The sequence below is a fragment of the Podarcis vaucheri genome, assembly GCF_965113315.1.
Source record: "Podarcis vaucheri genome assembly, chromosome: 13".
Taxonomy (NCBI): domain Eukaryota; kingdom Metazoa; phylum Chordata; class Lepidosauria; order Squamata; family Lacertidae; genus Podarcis; species Podarcis vaucheri.
In genome coordinates this window covers 14,614,899-14,637,260 of record NC_138751.1, presented here as the reverse complement: position 1 = coordinate 14,637,260, position 22,362 = coordinate 14,614,899, and the positions used below count along the sequence as shown (strand labels likewise).

The 22,362-nt window shown below is 44.2% G+C and overlaps 2 protein-coding genes across 4 annotated transcripts in view; both read left to right on the top strand.

Annotated features, from left to right (window-relative positions):
• Nucleotides 1–14,998, top strand: part of LOC309517158 (C-type lectin-like) — a 41,482-nt gene extending 26,484 nt beyond the window's left edge. The window contains exons 3-6 of the mRNA XM_082196253.1: nt 10,815–10,906; nt 11,610–11,750; nt 13,002–13,116; nt 14,523–14,998. Of these exons, the coding sequence (XP_082052379.1) occupies nt 10,815–10,906; nt 11,610–11,750; nt 13,002–13,116; nt 14,523–14,590 (416 nt within the window). The 3' untranslated portion in view covers nt 14,591–14,998. The remainder of the gene's footprint in view (nt 1–10,814; nt 10,907–11,609; nt 11,751–13,001; nt 13,117–14,522) is intronic.
• Nucleotides 14,999–17,513: 2,515 nt separating this feature from the next.
• On the top strand, nt 17,514–21,943 carry RNASE12 (ribonuclease A family member 12 (inactive)). 3 transcript variants are annotated; one of them, XM_082195654.1, is made up of 3 exons: nt 17,520–17,680; nt 18,366–18,404; nt 21,336–21,943. In XM_082195654.1, the coding sequence occupies exon 3, from the start codon at nt 21,424–21,426 to the stop codon at nt 21,886–21,888; it is 465 nt and encodes a 154-aa protein (XP_082051780.1). In that variant the 5' UTR covers nt 17,520–17,680; nt 18,366–18,404; nt 21,336–21,423; the 3' UTR covers nt 21,889–21,943. The 3 variants fall into 3 exon arrangements, with proteins under 3 accessions (XP_082051778.1, XP_082051780.1, XP_082051779.1); XM_082195653.1 differs by having other exon boundaries at nt 18,362–18,404; XM_082195652.1 differs by lacking the exon at nt 18,366–18,404 and having other exon boundaries at nt 17,514–17,680.
• The last annotated feature ends 419 nt before the right edge of the window (nt 21,944–22,362 follow it).

Here is a 22,362-nt window from a genome sequence, read left to right as displayed (position 1 = left end):
AAGATGCTGCAAGGAAATCCTGGTCCGATGCCTTCAGTTTTGCATAATTTAAGGCCAAATCAGTGGAATGTCATTTGTTTCACTAGCCTTGAGCATTGCAGAAAGGGCATCAACCTCTCCTTCATTTTGATGGGGGAAAGCATATTGAAGGGGGGAGAGAATTTTGAATCTATTTCCTTCTGAAGAGGAAGAGGAACCATATTCTTAATCAACCATCAAAACACTTGTTCGCAGTCCTTATTGCCTATGCCCCTACCCACCACTGCCATGTGGCCCTTAGAAGGTTACCTGGAAAGAAATGTGGCTCACTTTTTGCTACTATGTTATACCAGCTCCCGAGGCAAGTTTGCACCAGAAAGGCCACGCAAAGAGATCAGGATCTTGCCTCCCACAGGACTGTACAAGGGTCCCTGATTATAAAATCATAGAAAACGGGAGATACGTAGCCGCTCTAGCAACATATCTCTATTTCCTCACATCCAGAAACGCAAGAAGGGCTTTCACTCTTGCTAGAAGCTCAGCCTTGCCCTCACCAGTTCTGGAAGGCTCCTATAGAAGAGTCTCGTATGCACAGAGACTTTACACCTGCCCATTAGGAAGCCCCAAACATATATTTTTTAGAGGTTCTTTTTATGTTGAGATCCATAGAGACACCATTGATCCTTTGCTGAAAGGCTCGCCGATCTTTCAGACAAGTCTAAACTTAATTCTCTCCTCTTAGGCAAAGATCACAAGACGACCTGGCTGGTAGCCAGATTCTGCGCCCAGATTTGTAGGCACAGATCATCCTCTAGAATAAAATAGCTTACAGTGGTACCTCGGGTTAAGTACTTAATTCATTCCGGAGGTCTGTACTTAACCTGAAACTGTTCTTAACCTGAAGCACCACTTTAGCTAATGGGGCCTCCCGCTGCCGCCGTGCCACCACCGCGCAATTTCTGTTCTCATCCTGAAGCAAAGTTCTTAACCTCAAGCACTATTTCTGAGTTAGCGGAGTCTGTAACCTGAAGCTTATGTAACCTGAAGCATATGTAACCTGAGGTACGACTGTACTAGGGAAATGCTGAAGTCGCCCTTTGGGGTGCCTCAGGGTCGATTTTTTATGGTAGCCCAAATCTCCATTGTACGGGTGTATGTATACTGTGGTACCCCGCAAGACGAATGCCTCGCAAGACGGAAAACCCGCAAGACGAAAGGGTTTTCCGTTTGCGAGTTGCTTCGCAAGACGAATTTCCCTATGGGCTTGCTTCGCAAGAAGCAAGACCATAGGGAAATCTCCGGGGACCTCTTTTAAATGCTGGTGGTGGGGAGCAAAGCCTCCCCTCCCCTCCGGACTTCAGAAGAGGTCCAGGAAGGCTGGCGGGGGCCGAAAGGCTTTGCTCCCCACCGCCAACATTTTAAAAGCAGTCCGGGATAGCAGGGAAGCGCTTCCCGCTATCCCGGACGGCTTTTGAAGGCAGGCGGGGGGGAGCAAAGACTTTTGCCCCCCGGCGGCCTTCAGAAGAGGTCCAGGACCTCTTCTGAAGGCCAGCGGGGGGCAAAAGTCTTTGCTCCCCCCTGCCTGCCTTCCCGGGAGAGCGGAGAAACGCGCTGCGTTTCTCCGCTGTCCCGGACGGCTTTTGAAGGCAGGCGGGGGGGGAGCAAAGACTTTTGCCCCCCGCCCGCCTTCAGAAGAGGTCCAGGACCTCTTCTGAAGGCTGGCGGGGGGCGAAAGTCTTTGTCCCCCCTGCCTGCCTTCCCAGAGGCTTTTAAATCGCCCCGGACAGCGGAGAATTCCTCCGCTGTCCCGGGGCGATTTTAAAATGCCGCCCGCCAGCATTTTAAGATCGCCCCGGACAGTGGAGAAGTCCTCCGCTGTCCCGGGGTTTTTTAAAATGCTGGGGGTGGGAAGAAAAGCCCTTTCCCCCCCCCCCAGCCTTCAGAAGAGGTCGGGGGACAGACTGTCCCCGGACCTGGTCTGAAGGCGGTTTCCATAGGAACGCATTGATTGATTTTCAATGCATTCCTATGGGAAACTGTGCTTCGCAAGACGAAAAACTCGCAAGAAGAAAGAACTTGCGGAACGAATTAATTTCGTCTTGTGAGGCACCACTGTATATCTCAATTTTAACTCATGAGCTATTGCTGCAATCTGCTCCGATTGTATATTTTATCTTTACGAACGCTGTTTTTATTGTGTTATGTTACGTGAGCTGGTCTTTGACTGTAATAAATTGTCTATCTATCTTGCCTCCCTTTATCTATCCCTAATAATATAATAAATGGTTCTGCAGCCAGGTGGCACCATTCTTCTGTTGACATTAAGCAGATCTGACCCAATACGCTGCCTGGAGGAGCAGATGATTCAGGAGAGACGTGTGCATGTCCTTGGGCTCTTCCTAAGAAGAGCAGCATCAAGGAATCATCACTACAAGTGTCTGATGTGTGACATTTAAAACATTAAGTGCGTAGTTACAATGACCTAATGCTCTTGACATCCTGTTCAGGTAAACACAGCTTTCAGATGCCATCTTAGAAAGCGGAAATATCACCATGTCCTCCTGTCCCCCTTTTTTTTTTTCAGGACAGCCCCTGTTTTCTGGCTCCTTGCTAAATCGCTGCCCATATTTTGTCCCTATTTTGCTGTTTTTTTTTCTGGCAGCAGAGGGGAAAGGTAGAGAACACTTTAAGAAAATCTCCTAGCTCCACCTTCTGACCATCTAAGTTTTACCCAAAACATGCTCTGCTGTAGCCTTGGAAAAAATGAAATAAAAATAAAAATCTTGATATTTCACAACTAAAACCTTTCATCTTAAACATATTGTTTAATTGGGATAGATAAAAAGAAAGGTTTTGGTTGTGAAATATCAATATTTTTACTGGTATTTCAATTTTTCAAAAAGATTTCTTAGAAAATAAGGTTAAAAGGATGCGGATGGCACTGTGGGTTAAACCACAGAGCCTAGGACTTGCTGATCAGAAGGTCAGCAGTTCGAATCCCCGCGACGGGGTGAGCTCCTGTTGCTCGGTCCCTGCTCCTGCCAACCTAGCAGTTTGAAAGCAAGTCAAAGTGCAAGTAGATAAATAGGTACTGCTCCGGCGGGAAGATAAACGGTGTTTCCGTGTGCTGCTCTGGTTCTGGTTCTGGCTTAGTCATGCTGGCCACATGACACGGAAGGTGTACGCCGGCTTCCTCAGCCTATAGAGTGAGATGAGCGCCACAACCCCAGAGTCAGTCACGACTGGACCTAATGGTCAGGGATCCCTTTACCTTTACCTTTAAGGTTAAAGTACTATCTAAAATGTAAAGCTTGCTTTTAGAGTGGCACACAAGAGATGAAAAGGTCAAGTCGGTAATGATACACTGGGCAAAGGACTTGGGACATAATATCCAGATGGGAGATTGGGAAAGGTTTTGGAAATCAGATTTGAAATGTACGGCATGTTGTACATTGAAAGAAAATTATTTAAAATTATGTACCGGTGGTATTTGACTCCTACCAAGCTAGCAAAAAATGTATAAGACAAATTCAAATATCTGCTGGAAATGTAATGAAAAAGAAGGTACATTTTATCATATGTGGTGGACTTGTAAGGTAATAAAAGCTTTCTGGGAGATGGTATATAATGAAATGAAAAGATGCTTAAAATAATCTTTGTTAAGAAACCAAAAGCATTTTTATTAGGAATTACAGGTACCGACATACCAAAGGAGCAGAAGATACTCTTTATGTATGGAACAACAGGCACCCAGATGTTATTAGCCCAGAGCTGGAAAGAAGACAAAGTCCCTACCAGAGAGGAATGGCAAACCAAACTGATGGACTATACCAAGAAGGCAAAGCTGATCGGAAAACTCAGAAACCAAGAGGATAAAAAGTATAAAAGAATGGGGGGAAATTGCAAGTTACTTAGGAGACCACTGTAAGCAGATGGAAACAAGAGCACGATTTTGATTCACTTGCAGTGGAAAAAACACTATGGACAATAAGGTTTGATATAAAAATTGGAGTACGGATGAATATGCAGTTGTAGATGTTTAAAATAAGACTCCATGGAGGGGATGGGGGGAAGTCTCGAGATTCGGAGAATCTCCTTATACATATATCTTTTTACTAGTTTGTGCTTATTTGAAGAACCTACAGGGGATGGGGGTAGGCCAAGGCTTTGAAAATGGTATAAGTGCAATCTATTCAGAACAAAAGGCTAAATTAATTGTAAATAACGTGGTGACGGAGGAATTTAAGATAGAAAAAGGGACACGACAAGGTTGCCCAATCTCCCCATTGCTTTTTATATCGGTCCTGGAGGTCCTGCTGAATATGATTAGAAGGGACCAACTGGTTAAAGGTATACAAGTCGGAGCTAAACAGTACAAATTGAGAGCATTTGCAGATGATTTAGTATTGACATTACAGGAGCCAGAATCTAGTACTAAAAGGGTTTTGGAACTGATTCAAGAATTTGGTCAGGTTGCAGGATTTAAACTGAATAAGTTAAAAACAAAGGTCTTAGAGAAAAACTTAACAGTGACTGAGAGAGAGAGGTTTCAGAACGAGACAGGCTTAACAGTGGTTAAGAAAGTGAAATACCTGGGGATTAACATGACAGCTAAAAATGGGAATCTATTTAAAGACAATTATGAAAAATGCTGGGCTGAAGTGAAAAAAGATTTAGAAATTTGGTCAAATTTGAAGCTTTCACTGCTAGGCCGTATTGCTGCGATAAAAATGAATGTATTGCCTAGAATGTTGTTTCTGTTTCAAACATTGCAAATTGTGGCTAAAATGGACTGTTTCAAGAAGTGGCAGAGAGATATCTCTAGATTTGTCTGGCAGGGCAAGAAGCCTAGAATAAAATTTAAAATACTAACGGATGTAAAGGAAAGAGGTGGATTTGCCCTGCCAGACCTTAAACTTTATTTTGAATCAGCAGCTTTTTGCTGGCTGAAAGAATGGCTGCTTCTTGAAAACACAGACATTTTGGACTTAGAAGGTTTTAATAATGTATTTGGATGGCATGCATATTTGTGGTATGATAAGGTCAAAGCACATAAAGCATTTAAAAATCATATTGTCAGGAAAGCATTGTTTAATGTCTGGATAAGATATAAGGACCTATTGGAAAACAAAACCCCAAGGTGGCTGTCACCGATGGAAGCGAAAGCTCAGAAAAAGCTCAATATGGAGGCCAAATGGCCGAAATATTGGGAAATTCTGGAACAAGAGGGAGATAGATTGAAACTGCAGAGTTTTGAGAAACTAAAAAATAAAGTGTGAGATTGGCTTCATTATTATCAGATAATGGAGGCATACAATTTGGACAAGAAAATTGGCTTCCAGGTGGAAAAATCAAAATTAGAAACAGAACTGTTAGAACCCAAAACTAAGATTTTGTCAAAGATGTATAACTTGCTGTTGAAATGGAATACTCAGGATGAAACGGTGAAATCTGCTATGATTAAATGGGCACAAGATGTTGGACATAATATAATGATGGCTGACTGGGAACAGTTATGGACCACAGGTATGAAGTTTACGGCATGTAATGCCTTAAGAGAGAATATTATGAAAATGATATGCAGGTGGTACATGACACCAGTCAAGCTTGCAAAAATCTATCATTTGCCCGATAATAAATGTTGGAAATGTAAAGAAACTGAAGGTACATTCTTTCACCTTTGGTGGACATGCCCAAGTATTAAGGCTTTCTGGGAGATGATCTATAACGAAATGAAAAAGGTATATAAATATACCTTCCTGAAGAAACCAGAGGCCTTTCTCCTGGGCATGGTCGGCCAATTGGTGCCAAAGAAGGACAGAACTTTCTTTATGTATGCCACAACAGCAGCAAGAATACTTATTGCGAAGTATTGGAAGACACAAGATTTACCCACTCTGGAAGAATGGCAGATGAAGGTGATGGACTATATGGAACTGGCGGAAATGACTGGCAGAATCCGAGACCAGGGAGAAGAGTCGGTGGAAGAAGATTGGAAGAAATTTAAAGACTATTTACAGAAATACTGCAAAATTAATGAATGTTAGAATGATGTCAGAATGAAGTTAAGTGGTTTTAGCAGTAATGTTATAAAGGTGTATGTAAAAATGGTTTGTTAACAGGTGAAAACCCAAAGTTATAATATATTAAGTTAAAGGATTAAGACAAAAACAAAGAGGGAAAGGAATTGCTGAATTAACTAACAGAACTGGAATACAAAAAAGGGAGGTGTGAGGAGGTTAGGGAAGTAAGGAAATGAAATGAAAGGCATGGATGTGATTTTTAAGTGTTTTTTATCTTTTTTCTGTATTTTGTATTTTTCTCCTTTTTATTTTTCTTTTCTTTTTTTCTCTTTTTATTTATGTAATCTTTTCTTTGAAACTTTAATAAATATCATTTTTTTTAAAAAAGTTTGTGTTTATTTGTACTTTGCATTTGTAAAACCAATAAAAATGACTTTAAAAAAGAAAAAAATACAAATAAAAATGAGGAGCTGTCGCAAAAGGTAAGGAGACCAGCCCCCTTCTGCTTACCCCCGCCCCAGTCTTTTGTTGCGAATTGGGGGCAACATATACCCTTTAAAAACTTTCGCTAACATGCAAGTGCATGGCATAGAAGATGCTACCTTCCCTTCCCAAAGGCACATGAGGTTACCACTTTGCTGAAGCTAAGCAGGTCTCAGTTCGGACAGTGAGCAGATGGGTGCCCACCTAAAAATCACATGCAATGCACATTGGGTTCCATGACAGAATAAAGTCAGAGGAGCAATGTAAATAAATAAATTTGCAATTGAATGCTGGTCAGTGCATAGTCTGTAGGTCCATAACGCAGCCACCTTGCTTGTTGAAGTAGTCTGGGTGTTGTCCCTGCAGAGATGGAATAAATACCTGCAAAAATTGCTGTATGCTACCTTGAGTTCCCTTGAGAAAATGTGAGCAATAAATGAATTGAATATCAAACTGGGGTGAAGGGAGAGAGAGAGAACACTTCAGATTGAAAAATAACATGTCAGGCTACAGAACAGACTAATTTCTTTTCCCTTGATGTGAAGACCTTCTACATGCAACATGCAGGGATTTTATTTTATTATTATCACTTTCATGGAAGACGACCAGTCAGCTACCTGGGATGTAAAGCTTAAGAAAAGGAGCAAGTGTTTTCATGGTTGATATTGAATGTTATTTCCCCATCCAATTTGGGTACAGATTGAAAAGGCCAGACATTTTTCAATACACATTGCCCCATCTAAAGAAAAAATTCAATGCACAATGTCCTTTCTGCAGTGCTGATGAACAGCGATAAAAGCCGCTTTCCACAAGTTCAGTCTTTGGTTATGCAAAACTGGAGACTCTGGGCCAGGACTTCCTCAAAGCAATTATCTCACCTTGGCATTACACCATCTCTGCCAATGGCCTATATAACAGCTGTCCAGGAAACGTGAGACCATCAGAGAGTCACCCGGCTCAGCTTTGACCACATCTGTCTACCCAGGGAAACAGCAACACAAGGTGAGTAGCTGGGGAGATGATCCCCAAGTCTTGATGAGAGGGTTCCTGCAGGCAGCAGATCAAGGGTACGGATATGCTTACAGCCTAGGACCCCCGTACCTACGGAACAGCCTCTCCTGGTATGCCCCACGGAGGACATTAAGGTCCATAAATAGTAACACCCTAGAGGTCCCGGGCCCTAAGGAAGTCAGATTAAACTCAACCAAAGCCAGAGCCTTTTCAACACTGGCTCCAGCCTGGTGGAACGCTCTGTCTCAGAGACCAGGGCCCTGCAGGATCTGATTTATTTCCACAGGGCCTGTAAGACAGAGTTGTGCTGCCTGGCCTTTGGCTTGGAATCAACTTGATCCCCTTCCCCCTCTTTCCTTTTCCTTTTCCCTTTCTCCTTCTGTGATGGAACTCCTATTTGGGGACTTCCCTGGCTTTCTTCTGGACCATGTAGGACCAGTCTGGATAGTTGGCCTTGGCGAAGACTTGACGTTTTCATCCCCAAAAAAGTTTTTTATTTGAGTTCCTACTCAAATGAGGCTGCATTTTAATGTTGTATTTTAATCTTGTTTTGAAGTTGTATTTCAATCAATTGTTTTATACCTGGTGTTAGCCACCCTGAGCTGAGGAGGGCGGGGTATAAATCAAATTTACTACTACTACTACTACTACTACTACTACCTTTGAAGGGTTGTTGATGCATAGAGAAAGTCATTCAGGGGAAACATCTGGTGGCAGTCAAAAGCTGGAGTCAAAAGTGGGTGGGGGTTGCAGCATTCCCCATCTCTTTCTCTGCCACCCCAGCTCTCCCTCCTCTTCCTACTCAACTTTGTGGGTCAAATGTGATCAAACCCGGGCCACAGGATTCCCACCGCAGACCTAGAGTGTGGGGAACTTTCAAAGACTTTGAGATGAGGCAATGGGTTCATGAAGGAGGTTCTTGCAGGAAGTTGTACCAGCAAGGGCTGTAGCTCAGTAGTAGTTGCATATAGAAGGTTTCAAACTTACTGTACTCTCCACTCTCAAAGGTCAACCAGAAAATGGGACTCTTCACCTACTTCAGCCTTTGTCTCCTGGGCATCCTGGTCACAAATCCTTTCCTGGGAGGTGAGTTCCCCTTAACAAATACTGACATCGCATGATCAGTTAACAAACGGACTTGACTGAATACCTATCACCAGATCTTTTTAGTCTTTCCAAAAGATATTGGAGATAAGGCTAACCCAAAATCTCCATCTGGCTCATGCAGTCCTTAACATTAGTGGGTCTCTGTGGTTTAGTGGGCGTTGTTGGACTACAATGTTCCTCGGTCCTGAGTGTTGTGGGGGGGTTTTGTTTTTGTTTTTTTGTTTAAAAAAAATTTAACTTTTCCACAATTATAACAAATACAACATAGAAAAAAGAGAAGAAAACACACAAGAGAAAACACATTACTAAAAAAGAAAAACAAAAAAGAAATCTTAAACACATATCCCTTGAAAACCCAATTTCTCTTACATTGTTAATTGATTTCCTCAGATCCCTCCTTTCTGAATTTCATTGTATCTGCGTGTGACAGCTCTCCAATATCATTCTTAAACTAAAATTATTTCCAGCAATTAACTATCCTGTTCTCTTTTCTTACTGTTCTAAATCCAGCTTACTTACAATTAAATCCTATTTTAATCCTACGCCTATCTGGTGTTTTCAAGTGACTTCTAATTATTTATATTACAATATTTATTCAAATAATCCTTTAATTTCTTCCAATCTTCTTGATATTCCTCTTCTTTCTTGTCATGGACTCTTCCAGTCAGGTCGGCTGGCTCCAAAAAGTCCAATATCTTCATCTGCCATTCTTCCAACGTTGGGATTTCTTGAGATTTGCAATTTTTAGCAGCAGTCTTGCCGCCGTAGTGGCATACAAAAATAATTTAACATCTTTTTTGAGCAATTCCATTCCTCCTCGGTCCTGAGTGTTGACCACACTTGGTAGGGCTGATGGGAGTCGGGAGTCCAATGATGCGGAGGGCACCAGGTTGGGGTAGGATGGAAAGTGTTGAACTAGGGCTGGGGCAACCCAAGTTCAAATCCTCATGCAGCCATTAAGCTCAGCCCTGGGCTGGACAGTGGAATTTGCTGCCAAGGAGTGTGGTGGAGTCTCCTTCTTTGGAGATCTTTAAGCAGAGTGTGGTGGAGTCTCCTTCTTTGGAGATCTTTAAGCAGAGGCTTGACAACCATATGTCAGGAGTGCTCTGATGGTGTTTCCTGCTTGGCAGGGGGTTGGACTCGATGGCCCTTGTGGTCTCTTCCAACTCTATGATTCTATGATTCTATGATTCTGTGACTATCTCTCAACCTAAGCTGCCTTGCATGATCCTTGTGTAGTTGGGAGAGGCATGTGTGCCACGTCAAGTTCCTGAGAGGACTGGTGGTATATCAACGAAAGGCAAGTGAGATGCAATATCAAAGTTCAGGGACTGTCAAGCAAAAACGTTTAGGGTGTAAAACAGGGCCAATAAGGGGTGTGGCCTGTGAGAGGGGGCGTGGCCTAGGGAGAGTTCCAAGGACCAGATAGAGAAGCTTGGAGGGGCATATTTGGCCCCAGGCCTGATATTCTCCTACCCCTGGAATACCCTTCCATAAACAGTTCTGTGGGGCAAGTCTATGCCACCTGTCATCTAGGGGTGAGGTAGGGTTTTCTTCCTTACAGTGAACATTCTCTCCTAACTTCCAGGGTGGATTTGATTTAAATCACTAGTCAGTAAGACTTGATTTAAATCTCTCTTTTTTTACAGAAAGACTCATTCTTGCTGGTATAATCTTAATATTGACAACCAGATGAAGGTTTCATTTTTGGAATAATAAATTTTCAGAGTAGTTTATATTTGGACAACCTTTCTGCTGTACTTTATTGGAAGGAGAAAAATACTCATTTCCTTAACGTCAGGGAACTGCCACTTAATAACAATTTAAGCAATTTATTTAACTAAAACAATAACATTAAAGCATATGTATCCATGTTTGTTAACTGAGGTGGTTAAACAATTAAAAAAAACTTAGACTAAGTTTTAGCACAAATGAAAAACTTAAAACAAATCCTTATTTCCTGATGAATAGCCTTTGGAGTATAATGTAACTTAAAAAGAAAACTATCTTTAGAAAGATTTTTCCTCCAAAAGCACTTTGTTTTAAAAATTCAATTTGATTTTTTTAAAAAACCAATTTAAATTTTAAAAATCCATTTTTATTTTTATTTTTTTTAAAAAAAAAAAAACATTGATTTTTATCCACCCTGCTAACTTCTAAGCGATCTATCTGCCCAATACCAACACCATTTCTGTCTCTCTCTCCATGCAGCTGAGGCCGACACCTGCGCCAGGGAGTGGCTGCAAAACCAGGGCAACTGCTACGCATACTTTGATGCCAAACTGACGTGGCAAGAGGCCGAGGTAAGGAGCATTTGACACCCAACCAGTTACATCCCTACAATTTTGAAAGCAAAATTTGAGAATGATTGAAACTTGTACAAAGCAAGAACTCATGATTTGGAAAGTTTTGCTCCTGCACCAATCCAGCTGGTTGGATATGATCGGAGGGGGAGTTTTCTTTTCTCCTTCTCTCACCTCAAAATGAGTACTGACCTGAATTTCTCTCCCATCTCTACCTGCTAGTATAAAAATATTGAATATGACAAGCTGATAAGTAATAATGTTACCTTAAAACTCACCATCAAGACTTGTGCTTCTTAGACGTACAGTGGCACCTCAGGTTACAGACGCTTCTGGTTACATATGCTTCAGGTTACAGACTCTGCTAATCCAGAAATATTACCTCGGGTTAAGAACTTTGCTTCAAGATGAGGACAGAAATTGTACGGTGGCGGCACAGCAGCTGCAGGAGGCTCCATTAGCTAAAGTGGTGCTTCAGGTTAAGAACAGTTTCAGGTTAAGAACGGACCTCCGGAACGAATTAAGTACTTAACCCGAGGTACCACTGTATCCCTCAAATTGGGGGGGGGGTGTTAAGTGACTTTTTTAAAAAAAATCCACAAAATTTAAATTCCAGTGTGGGTGGATTCAGCTCTGCACCAGCCCTGCTGATAGGGTAGGACAAGATAGAATATTACATCTCTCTTTTCTTCTCCGTCCTCAGATTGAGTGCCAGAGCTATGGCCGTGGAGCCCATCTTGCCTCTGTCCTCACAAAGGCAGAGACACTCTTGGTGGCTGAGCACATCTCCACTTACCAGCAAGAAATAAGCGACGTCTGGATTGGGCTCCACGATGTCCGTCAGGTAAGCTTCTCCCATGTGCTCAATTCCTGGTCCATGTCAGCCCTGGGTGGGGATTCCTTAGCATTGCCACTCCAATTTTATTCCAATATCCTCCCAGGCAGAATCCCAAATTGGACAAATTCCTGGAGGATAAGGCTTTTGATGGCCATCCTCTGCCTCCAGTCTGGGGTAGTAATTCTTCTGAATGCCAGATGCCGGAAACTTCAGGACGGTGTGTGCTGTTGCCCTCAGGTCCTGCTAATAACAATAACAATTATTATTATTATTATTATTATTATTATTATGAATACCCCACCCATCTGGCTGGGTTTCCCAAGCCACTCTGAGCAGCTTCCAACTGAATATTAAAAACAATACCACATCAGACATTAAAAACCTCCCTAAACAGGGCCGCCTTCAGATGTCTTTTAAAAGTAAAATAGTTGTTTATTGCCTTGACATCTTCTGGGAGGGCATTCCACAGGGCAGGCACCACTACCAAGAAGGCCCACTGCCTGGTTCCCTGTAACTTGGCTTCTCGCAGCAAAGGAACCACTAGAAGGCCCTTGGCACTGGACCTCAGTGTCCAGGCTGGATGATGGGGGTGGAGTCGCTCCTTCAGATATACAGGACCGAGGCCATTTAGGGCTTTAAAGGTCAGTACCAACACTTTGAATTGTGCTCGGAAACGTACTGGGAGCCAATGAAGATCTTTCAGGACCGGTGTTATATGGTCTCGGCGGCCGCCCCCAGTCACCAGTCTAGCTGCCTCATTCTGGATTAATTGCTTGCAGGTTTCCCTCAGGCATCTGGTTGGCCGCTGTAAGAAGAGGATGCTGGGCTATGATAGGCCATTGGTCTGATCCAGCAGGCTCACCTTACATTCAAATACACCATTTTGTTATTTTCCTTCTCTTTTCCTGCATCATAGCTGCCCACTGACCAGAACTCTCCAGCTCAGCTTTTGCGCTGGGCTCCTCCCACTTCCTTAACCACATGATCTGTTCCATCTCTTTCATGCAGATCAAGTAGAATGCTGCTCCATTCCTGTTTGATGGTTTGGTGGCTCCATGGCAATGCCTTCCCACTCTTACCTCAACAATCTCCCAAATTTATTCCCCCACGCCGCTGCTTCTCCATTGTTTTCCACGAGAGTCCTCCTCTGCTGCTAACAGATCCCCATGGGGAAAACTCTCCAGCAAGTTGGCTTCATCCAATTTCTCTATCTGGCCCCTTCCATCACATGATGTGTGTTCTGTCTCTTTTCTGCAGACCAGGAAATGGAGGTGGGCTGACGAATCCACCTACAACTACAAGGCCTGGATGAACCACCAGCCAGACAACTACCGCAACACCGAGTACTGTGTGGAGCTGAGACGAACCACAGGTAAGCAAGTCATTCTCAGAGTCTGAGAAATGACAAGGGCATTTTAGGACAAGGATAGGAAAACTCAAGCCTGGGGGCCAAATATGCCACTTTGTCTGGCCCTTGGAACTCTTCCCAGCCATATCCTCTCTCCCCTGGCCATGACTACCCTCCCTGACTCTGCTCCATGCCCTTGCTTTGTGTTTGTGCCTGGCTGGACTGTGTCATTGAACTCTGGCTTGTCTGGATAGAGCAGGCAGAGGGAGGTGGGAGTGTGTGTGTGTAGAAACCAGCTGATTGGACAAGGGTAAAGTTAACATTCACTGCTCCACCCACTTTTGCCTCTGGCCCTGCCCATCAATGGCATGTGGCCCTCGGGAAATTGTCCAGATAGATATGCAACCCTCAGGCTGGAAAAGGTTCACCACTCCTGATTTTGGGACACAATGGCTGGCCATGTTCTGAATACAGTGGTACCTCAGGTTACATACACTTCAGGTTACAGACTCCGCTAACCCAGAAATAGTACCTCGGGTTAAGAACTTTGCTTCAGGATGAGAACAGAAATCGTGCTCTGGTGGCACGGCAGCAGCAGGAGGCCCCATTAGCTAAAGTGGTGCTTCAGGTTAAGAACAGTTTCAGGTTAAGAATGGACCTCCGGAATGAATTAAGTACTTAACCCGAGGTACCACTGTATACCATGAGATGGAGAGCTACAACTGATCTATGCAATTCAGTTGCCTGTGAATACCATAGCTTGCACCTGTATACGCACTATACCTTTAAGCCAAATTTGAAACACATTCTTTCCCTCACATAATTCTGAGCACTGTAGTTTGCCCCTCACAGAGTTACAGTTCCTAGCAACCTTAACAAACCATAGTTCCACAAATTCTTCATGGGGATGTGCTTTGAATGTGCTGTGTGCGCACAGTGTCTACAAATAACACCCAAACCACAGAGAAGGCATGCTCTCCTTTTTTCCCAAAGTCAGGGTAGCCAGCATGACCCCCTTCAGACGTGCACTATGACTCCCATCTGCTCTGGTCCACATGGCTAGGGGTCGGGGATGATGAGTGTCATTGTACAAAAAAATCCAGAGGTCACAAGGTGAGCTACCCCTCTCCTAGAGTGCTCTTGAGCAAAAATATCTAGCCTCAGATGTGGAAAAACTCTCGGGGAAGAAATACACAGAACAGAAAACAAACTGAAAAGTTACTCCTTCGTTTTATTTGCCTTCACATGTTTGAACATTAGAATCAGTTTTATTTGCTTATCCCCTTAAAAATATTAATCGTGGGAACTAGAAGCTCACGTGAAAGCTGAGATTTAATTGGAGGTTGACAACATTCTGCAGGTCTCTTCAGTTCAGGTTACAGAACCGCCAAACCAAAGGGTTAACTTGAGCCTTATCTTCTGCCTCCTAGACTTTAAACAGTGGAACGACGCCCCCTGCAGGAAACTCAACGCCTACATCTGCAAGCATGAACTGTAGGGAAGACTGTATCGCCCGACTGCACCTGCCGGGATGGAACTGGACCCGGCCACAAGAGATTGGCTGACTTGGTGGATGTGTCTCTCTGATGCCCTTACTCTCCCTCCTTCCCTAAAGCCAAAGACCAGCTCCTCCTGTTCATCCTGTTTTCAGTGCCATCTCTGAGGAGCTGCATCTGTCCTCTGCCTCTTTCCCTTACCCTTTTTGTGTATGTGAGTGTATCTCTGCAGGTACAGTGTAATGTTAATAAACTCTTTCTTGCGCATCTCTATTTCCTGGCATGCTCTGTAATTCCAGATGGTTCTCAGTTCGCTCAGCCTCCTCTAGGATGGCCACATGGGGGAAAGAGGTCAGCAGGAACAAACTCTCCGCTCCTTTGTGCATTTGAGAGAATTTGGAGAGGTACTGCAGCTTCCTTCTCTCTTGCACAGGACCTGTAGTCACAATCGTGCCATCAGCTGTTGGCCTTGCTGGAGGTCCAGAACCTTTTGTGGGGGCACTCCATTGGCTAACCCTGGGCTACACAATGCTAGAATTTCCTTCTTCTTAATTGTTAAAGCAGGGCAAGGAATCAGCGGGACTCCAGATTGCGTTGGACTCCAACTTCCATCATCCCTGATCGTAGGTCATACTGGTTGATGGGAGCTGGAGTCCAGCAGCATCTGAAGAGCCTAATTTCCCCTCTCCCCTCCTCCCTGGATAGTAACAACAGGCCACACTATCACACAAAGTTAGATGTACAATTGCAAAGTACTCTGTGCAAAAGCGCTCTGCAAAAAAAACACCAATGAGCCTTGTGCATTTCCAACCCGACATGCATGCATTGCCAATGCAGGCACAGAAGACACCTGGCATCTTCCCAGGACGACGGGATGTACAGTATTTCCTTTTGAATTCCACCACCACCACACCAAATTTGTACCTATACATATAAGCTGTTGTTGTTGTTGTTGTTTAATCGTTTAGTCATGTCCGACTCTTCGTGACCCCATGGACCAGAGCACGCCAGGCACTCCTGTCTTCCACTGCCTCCTGCAGTTTGGTCAAACTCATGCTGGTAGCTTTGAGAACACTGTCCAACCATCTCATCCTCTTTCGTCCCCTTCTCCTTGTGCCCTCCATCTTTCCCAACATCAGGGTCTTTTCCAGGGAGTCTTCTCTTCTCATGAGTTGGCCAAAGTACTGGAGCCTCAGCTTCATGATCTGTCCTTCCAGTGAGCACTCAGGGCTGATTTCCTTCAGAATGGATAGGTTTGATCTTCTTGCAGTCCATGGGACTCTCTAGAGTCTCCTCCAGCACCATATGGTCCAGCTCTCACTTCTGTACATCACTACTGGGAAAACCATAGCTTTAACTATACGGACCTTTCTTGGCAAGGTGATGTCTCTGCTTTTTAAGATGCTGTCTAGCTACCAGATGCAAATTTGTGCCCTCTTTTCATGGGGAGGTGAATCAGGTCTGCTGCTCTTATTCTGCCCCCAAAGCACTTTTTTTGATTCTTCTTTTGCATTAAGAGACACCATATGGACCACAACCACCGCGAAAACTTTTCAAAACCTTGCAAATGCCTGCCAAATATTGGGATGAATCAACATGCAGACTTCGGGAAACGAAGGGTCCTGGCTCAGTAGTAGAGCATCTGCTTTGCACGCAGACGGTCCCGACGTATCAGCATATCTGAAACTCCGGAGAACCAGTGCCAGTCAATGTCGACGGTACAGAGGTTGCCGGCGGACCGGTGGTCTTTCTCTGTAGAAGGCAGCAACTTTCTCAAACTTTCTCCTCCAGGGAAGTGCGGCCGCCCAGAGCACGCTTAAGCAATAGCTTCCCCTGCTGGCATGTTTCGGAATCTTTGGGATTGAGGGTGTATCCGAATTTCAAGCACTGAAATTAAGCGATGTGCCCTCTCAACGTTAAAATGACGCGCGGTGGGGCAGGGGGCGCTCATTGCAGTGGGTAGGTTAAAAGTTATTTAAAGGGACAGGACATCTGATCATAAATCTCCAAAACCTAGTTTTGTCCTGGGAGAAAAGGGGTGTGTGTGTGTGTGTGTGAGAGAGAGAGAGAGAGAGAGAGAGAGAGAGAGAGAGAAATAAAATACAACAATCCCTTCAATAACCATTTCAAAATTCAGTCCAAAGCTAGATTCTCAGTTCCAAGACAGACAATTCAAAGACTGATAATTCAAAAGACTGATTATTCAATAATGTTTTATATATTCTATGAGCCGCCCAGAGTAGCTGGGGAAACCCAGCCAGATAGGCGGAGTATAAATAATAAAATTATTAATTATCATTAATATGAAGGAAGGAAGGAAGGAAGGAAGGAAGGAAGGAAGGAAGGAAGGAAAGAAAGAAAGAAAGAAAGAAAGAAAGAAAGAAAGAAAGAAAGAAAGAAAGAAAGTCCCTAGCAGGTAACTAAGTTTTTATATATATATAAAAAAGACTCTTGTTTTATGTCCTAGATTTTGATTCCTGAGGTGCTTTCTGGGTAAATTGCCTCCCTATTCCCATCAGCTACTGGTTCATCCTAGAATCATAAAATTAAAGAGTTGGAAGGGACTCCCAAGGGACATCTAGCCCAGTGCAGGAATCACTGCTAAATAATCCCTGACAGATGACCATCCAACCTCTGATCAAACACCTCCAGTGAAGGAGGTTCCAGCAGAAGACGTGAGATATGCCTGGCCAGAGCCGTCCCAGACCCAGACGCTGAAACTTGCTCCCCATCGGTAGTGATCGTTCCCACCTTCTCTTCCCTTTCGGATTGATGTCGAGGCTCATCAGTTGCTGGTGACAGATACACAACCTGCCTCGGCTGTGCATTGCATTGATCACGTTAAGGCTCTGGGCAAACCAGTCGCCCATTGGATAGAAGCAGGATCCCTAGCTCCACCTCCCGGAAGTTGATTGGATAAGCGCATTCCCTCTTCTACCTGCCCGGTTTGCCTAAGGAGCAGAAGGAGAGAGAACCTGCCCTAAGAAAGCTTGCTTGCTGCTGTTTTGAAAGTAAAACAGCTTATCCTTTATTTTAGGATCCGTGCTGAAATTCATTTCTCTTGCCAGGTAACCAATGGCGAGATTAGACAGGTTTGTTTTCTTTTATAGTCTCTGTCCTCTTCCTTAGGCGCGCGCAACTTTGCCTTTTCTGTGCTGCATATAAAATCCCAGTAAACTTAATCAGTTCTTCATTTTGGGAGTCTGCTATGATGGACAGGTCTATAAACAATAAAATGTGCACTGTGAGGGTTGCAGACATTCCATTTCATTCCCCCCCTTCCCCCCCTTTTTCTTTCTTTCTCCACACACAATCAATTGCTCTTTGGGAGTTATTTTGTATTTTATTTTTTACTTTTTATTTACTAAAGATAGTGTAATGAGTTCATGGGTGCAAGACTAAATTCTGGATCAAGCTAGTGTTAGAATTTAATTAAGGCTTGTTAAAGCCGCGTGTCATACTTCCACATCTAAGACTCTAATCAAGACCCGTGTGCATTAAGCTGTGTGTTAGACATCCCTTTAATTCTAGGAAATCAACAAGCCTCGCCTTAGCCTTTATTTTACACAAACACACAAAGTTTCTAGTCCTCATGTTGAGAAAGAGATGCTTGAACAAGGTGGGGAAACCTTCGGTGATTTCGTAATGTTCTGCGCTGCTGTCTCAGGAACCATCCCTGGTATTTCCGGTTGCTCTGACTTGGCAGCCGATTCGTGAGTCATTAACTCTCTCACTCCCCGCCCATTGCGCTATTGGTTTCCTTGTTTTCATAGCCAGCGATGGTGTCAGAGCAGACGGGGCACATCTTGACACAAGGTGAGTACTGAGAACTCCAGGGGTTAAAATGTGTATTTGTGGTGCAAAGTGCCCTGTGTCCTAGGACCAAGTAGTTAGGGTAAGGAAGGGTGGGATGCTAATGCTGTAGAAAAGAATTATAACTCTATGAGGGATAGAATACAGTGCCCAGGATTCTTTGGGGGAAGCTCTGTGATTTAAATGTGCTTTATCTCTATGGTGTGTGCGCAGACTCAGAAAGAAGGTTTAAGAAATGGAACCCTTCTCTGCTTAACGATGTATGTCAGACCAGGGTGTGCTTCCAATAATAATTTTTATTGAGTATTTATCATGATCTGATTACAGGGAAACCAGACAGCTTTGGCTACCAATGAGCATTCATGCTGATGTGTTTGCTGGGAGGTTAGATGGCATTGCATTGGAGCAAGTGTTATCCCACACTTTCCTTCACACCAAAAGTCCAATCTTTGAGGGAAGCTGGTTTGTGGCACAAGACCTCCCAATCCACTATAACTGCGTGACTTGAGTTTGCTGGTTTTTGACTCAATCCCACTCAAGAATAGTGACAGTCTGGAAGCGCTCAGAGTGGTTTGGAAAAACAACTGAGTTCACCCGCACAATCCATGTAAAGCACTCCTATACACGATAACAATCATGACCCTCCCCTCTCTGGAATGCTGGGAACAGTGATTTTTAAGGGGTCTCCCAATGATTCTCAGGACCCTTAACTGCAGTTCCCATGATTCTTTGCGGGGGGAGCTGTGGCTGTTAATGCGGTACAAAACTGCTTTAAATGGATGGTGTGGATGTGTCCAGCAAAACAAGCCTTCCAGAACAAGAAATACCTTGAAGCACTGCTGATAGATAGGGATGGAGAGAAGGAAGGAACTCCATCACTTCAAGGATGAAGAGAACATAGGAAGGTGTTCTTTGTACAAGGACCAGGGGTCCACCTAGCTCAGCGTGGTCTGTACAGCAGGGCAGGAGCTGTCCAAGGTTTCAAGCAGGGGACATTGCTAGTCCTACTTGGAGATTGAATATAGCATCTTCTGCATCAAGGTAGATGCTGTTCTGCTGAGCTATGACTTTTCACCATACAACAGGGATACAATGCACAGTTTGTCTGTGATGCTTCCTATACCCCGGTGTTAGTTCCCACGTTGGGAGCAGGAGGAACATTGTTAGGGGCTGGCTCAAGGGGCCAAAGACCCAGGTCTTGCCTGCTTCACCCCATCTCCACTGCCCCATCCCTCCTCTTTTTAAAAACAAACGCTTTTTCAAAAGGTTTCACATACAAGGTACCTGGGAGTGCGCCCAGAGTGCAGAGCCAGTAAAATCCCATATAGACACCCCCTTAATTTGCCCACAGTCAACTCATACAATTATGTGACATGGGTCTGTGCTCCCAATCCTTTAAGTACTAACCCATGCTGGGGGGGGGGGCAGCAGCATGGTATATTCTCCCATAACCCTGCACACCAAAAACTAAATCCATGAGTTACATTTTTCAGCCAAAAGACCATGACAACTATACAGAATTTGCTATAACAGGTAGTGATTTAATGGCCACCAGCTCAGATGGCTTTAAAAGAGGATTGGGCAAATTCATGGAGAATATCAAAGGCAACTAGTCATGATGAGTATGTTCTGCCTCCACTGTTGTTTGTTTCTTACTAAATAAAATCACAAATGTTGCTGGTGGCAAATCAGCAGCTCCAGCCTAGACCCCAGCTGTGTTCTCAGTTAACATTTTTGAGGAGCAGTTTTGAAAGCTGCCTATATTAAGCAGGGAAAAGATCCCCAGACCATTTCTATTCCTGGTTGTGTTAACCCATCTGGATCCAATATGATGTAAAAGCAGTGATACCAACTTTAACTGACTTGTCAGTGAGTGGAGGCTGACTAAGCCAGACTTGAGATGTTGTGCTACAAATCGCCCCAGGCCAGGGTTGAGTCAGAGGCTGTAAATATGTAGGTTGGTTTGTTCCTCCCTGTGTCATCTGCAAAGTTTTCCTTGAAAGTGTCCTTGATTCCTTGTCATGCTGGGCTCTCTGTATAAAAGCAGAGTGGGACAGATTGCTCTTGGCACAGTGATTAAAGGCATGTGAGAAGGTTAGACTGGAGGAAAAGGGTTATAGTCTGCCTCTACTGTCAGGGGTGATATGCCTCCGAATACTTGTACTCAGGTCTTGCTTGCAGGCCTCTTGAAGGGCCATCTGGTCAGCCACTGTGAGGACAGAGTGTTGGATGAGAAAGACCCTTGGCTGGATCCAACAGAAATATTTTTATGTTCTTATTACGGTAAATGCTTTGAGTGCCTTGACTGATCATCAGGAAGCTGCTTCAGAGTCCACCTGCTAGGGATTGCACATTGCAGCACAGCGCCTTCGGGACTTTCTATGGAGATAAAACTGTATTAAAATATAAATTTCAAATAAGCACTTCAGGGCAAATTCCACTTCCCAATAACCTTTAGAACTGTGGTTCCCAATGTGGGGCACACGCCCCACAGGGGGAGCAATTTGAATTTTATGGGGGGGGCAATTTGGAAGCTTCTTTAGCCCAAGTTAATGGCCTTTTAGGCTTCCTCCACGTGAATAGAACTTCACTTTTTGAATAATAATAATTATATGTCACAGAGGGGCATCAGGATTTTAGAGATGCTTAGGTGAGGCATGGCCAAAATCAGGTTGGGAACCACTGCTTTAGGACCTACCTCGCCACACAATGTAGTAGGCCCCTGTTATGAGGACCCCATTGAGAATTTCCCTGACAACAACAGGCAATGATGTGGTTTCCAGTGAGAAGGGGCTTCTATTTTGAACTGGGAGGTGGTCAAGATGGGGTAGATTTCTGTGTACACCATTAAAGATCAGGGCATTGTCAAGTCATTAATTTGCCAGTTTATTTTTTACCATCCTTGGGGGTGCCATATTGTTCTTCCCACCTCAGGAACCAAGCCTCTTGAGACCACCTCCATCCTTCCTCCCTCACTTGGCTACCATCCATCACCTGACAAAGAACAACAAAGGGGACAGCAATGGCAGAGAGAGGCCCATGTCCAGGGCTGACCACGGCACTCCTCTTCCTGGCGGCCTGCTTGGCCATGGCCAGCGCGGAAAGTTACCAGAAGTTCTTGAGGCAGCACGTTGACTTCCCAACGACGGAGGCTCCCGACCCCCGGAGCTACTGCAACCTTATGATGAAGCGCCGCGACCTGGCCACCTCCCACCACTGCAAGCACCTCAACACTTTCGTCCATGCGGACACCTCCAAGATCCAGCTTGTTTGTGGCGAGGGTGGGGTACCCACCACAGGGGACCTCCGGGAAAGCAATGCCAGCTTCCCCCTCACGCTGTGCCAACTTCAGAAGGGCTCCTGGGCCCCAGACTGCAGTTACAAAGGGACCGATAACACGGAAAGGATCATCATAGCCTGTGAAGGGGGATATCCCGTCCATTTGGAAACCGAAGTCCCAGCTGATGTGGGGCAGGAGGACCTGTGATGTGTGGAGCCAGGGAAAACAATCCATGTATCTCGATAGATAGATAGATAGATAGATAGATAGATAGATAGATAGAATTTCTCTCATTTTCCCTCCTAACCATTTCTTCTATTAACTGAAAAGAAAATCTCACTTTAGTTCACCTATTCCACTTTTACCTCGAGAAGAAAAGATAATTTATCGAATGTAGTCTTCAGATTTCTCTCTCTCTCTTTCTCGTTTCCCTCCTACCGTTTCTTCCATTAGCTAAGAACAAAATTCTCGCTTTTCACATATTTTATGTTGAAAATAAAAAAATAAGCCGAAATTGATATTGACTTGCTTCCTTTCTTTGGTTTCAATATTGCATTGGGGTTAAAAACAACAACAACAAAGTTTTGGACAATGAGTAGTTTCAAGAGCATAAAAAGAAGACTCCCCTTGCAATGTACATCTTTAGAGTAAACTAGGGACATTTCTCCCTCAGGTGGAACT

What these genes read in the sequence shown, in the direction of transcription:
- RNASE12 (XM_082195652.1), top strand. Translation starts at nt 21,424, where the DNA reads ATGGCAGAGAGAGGCCCATGTCCAGGGCTGACCACGGCACTCCTCTTC.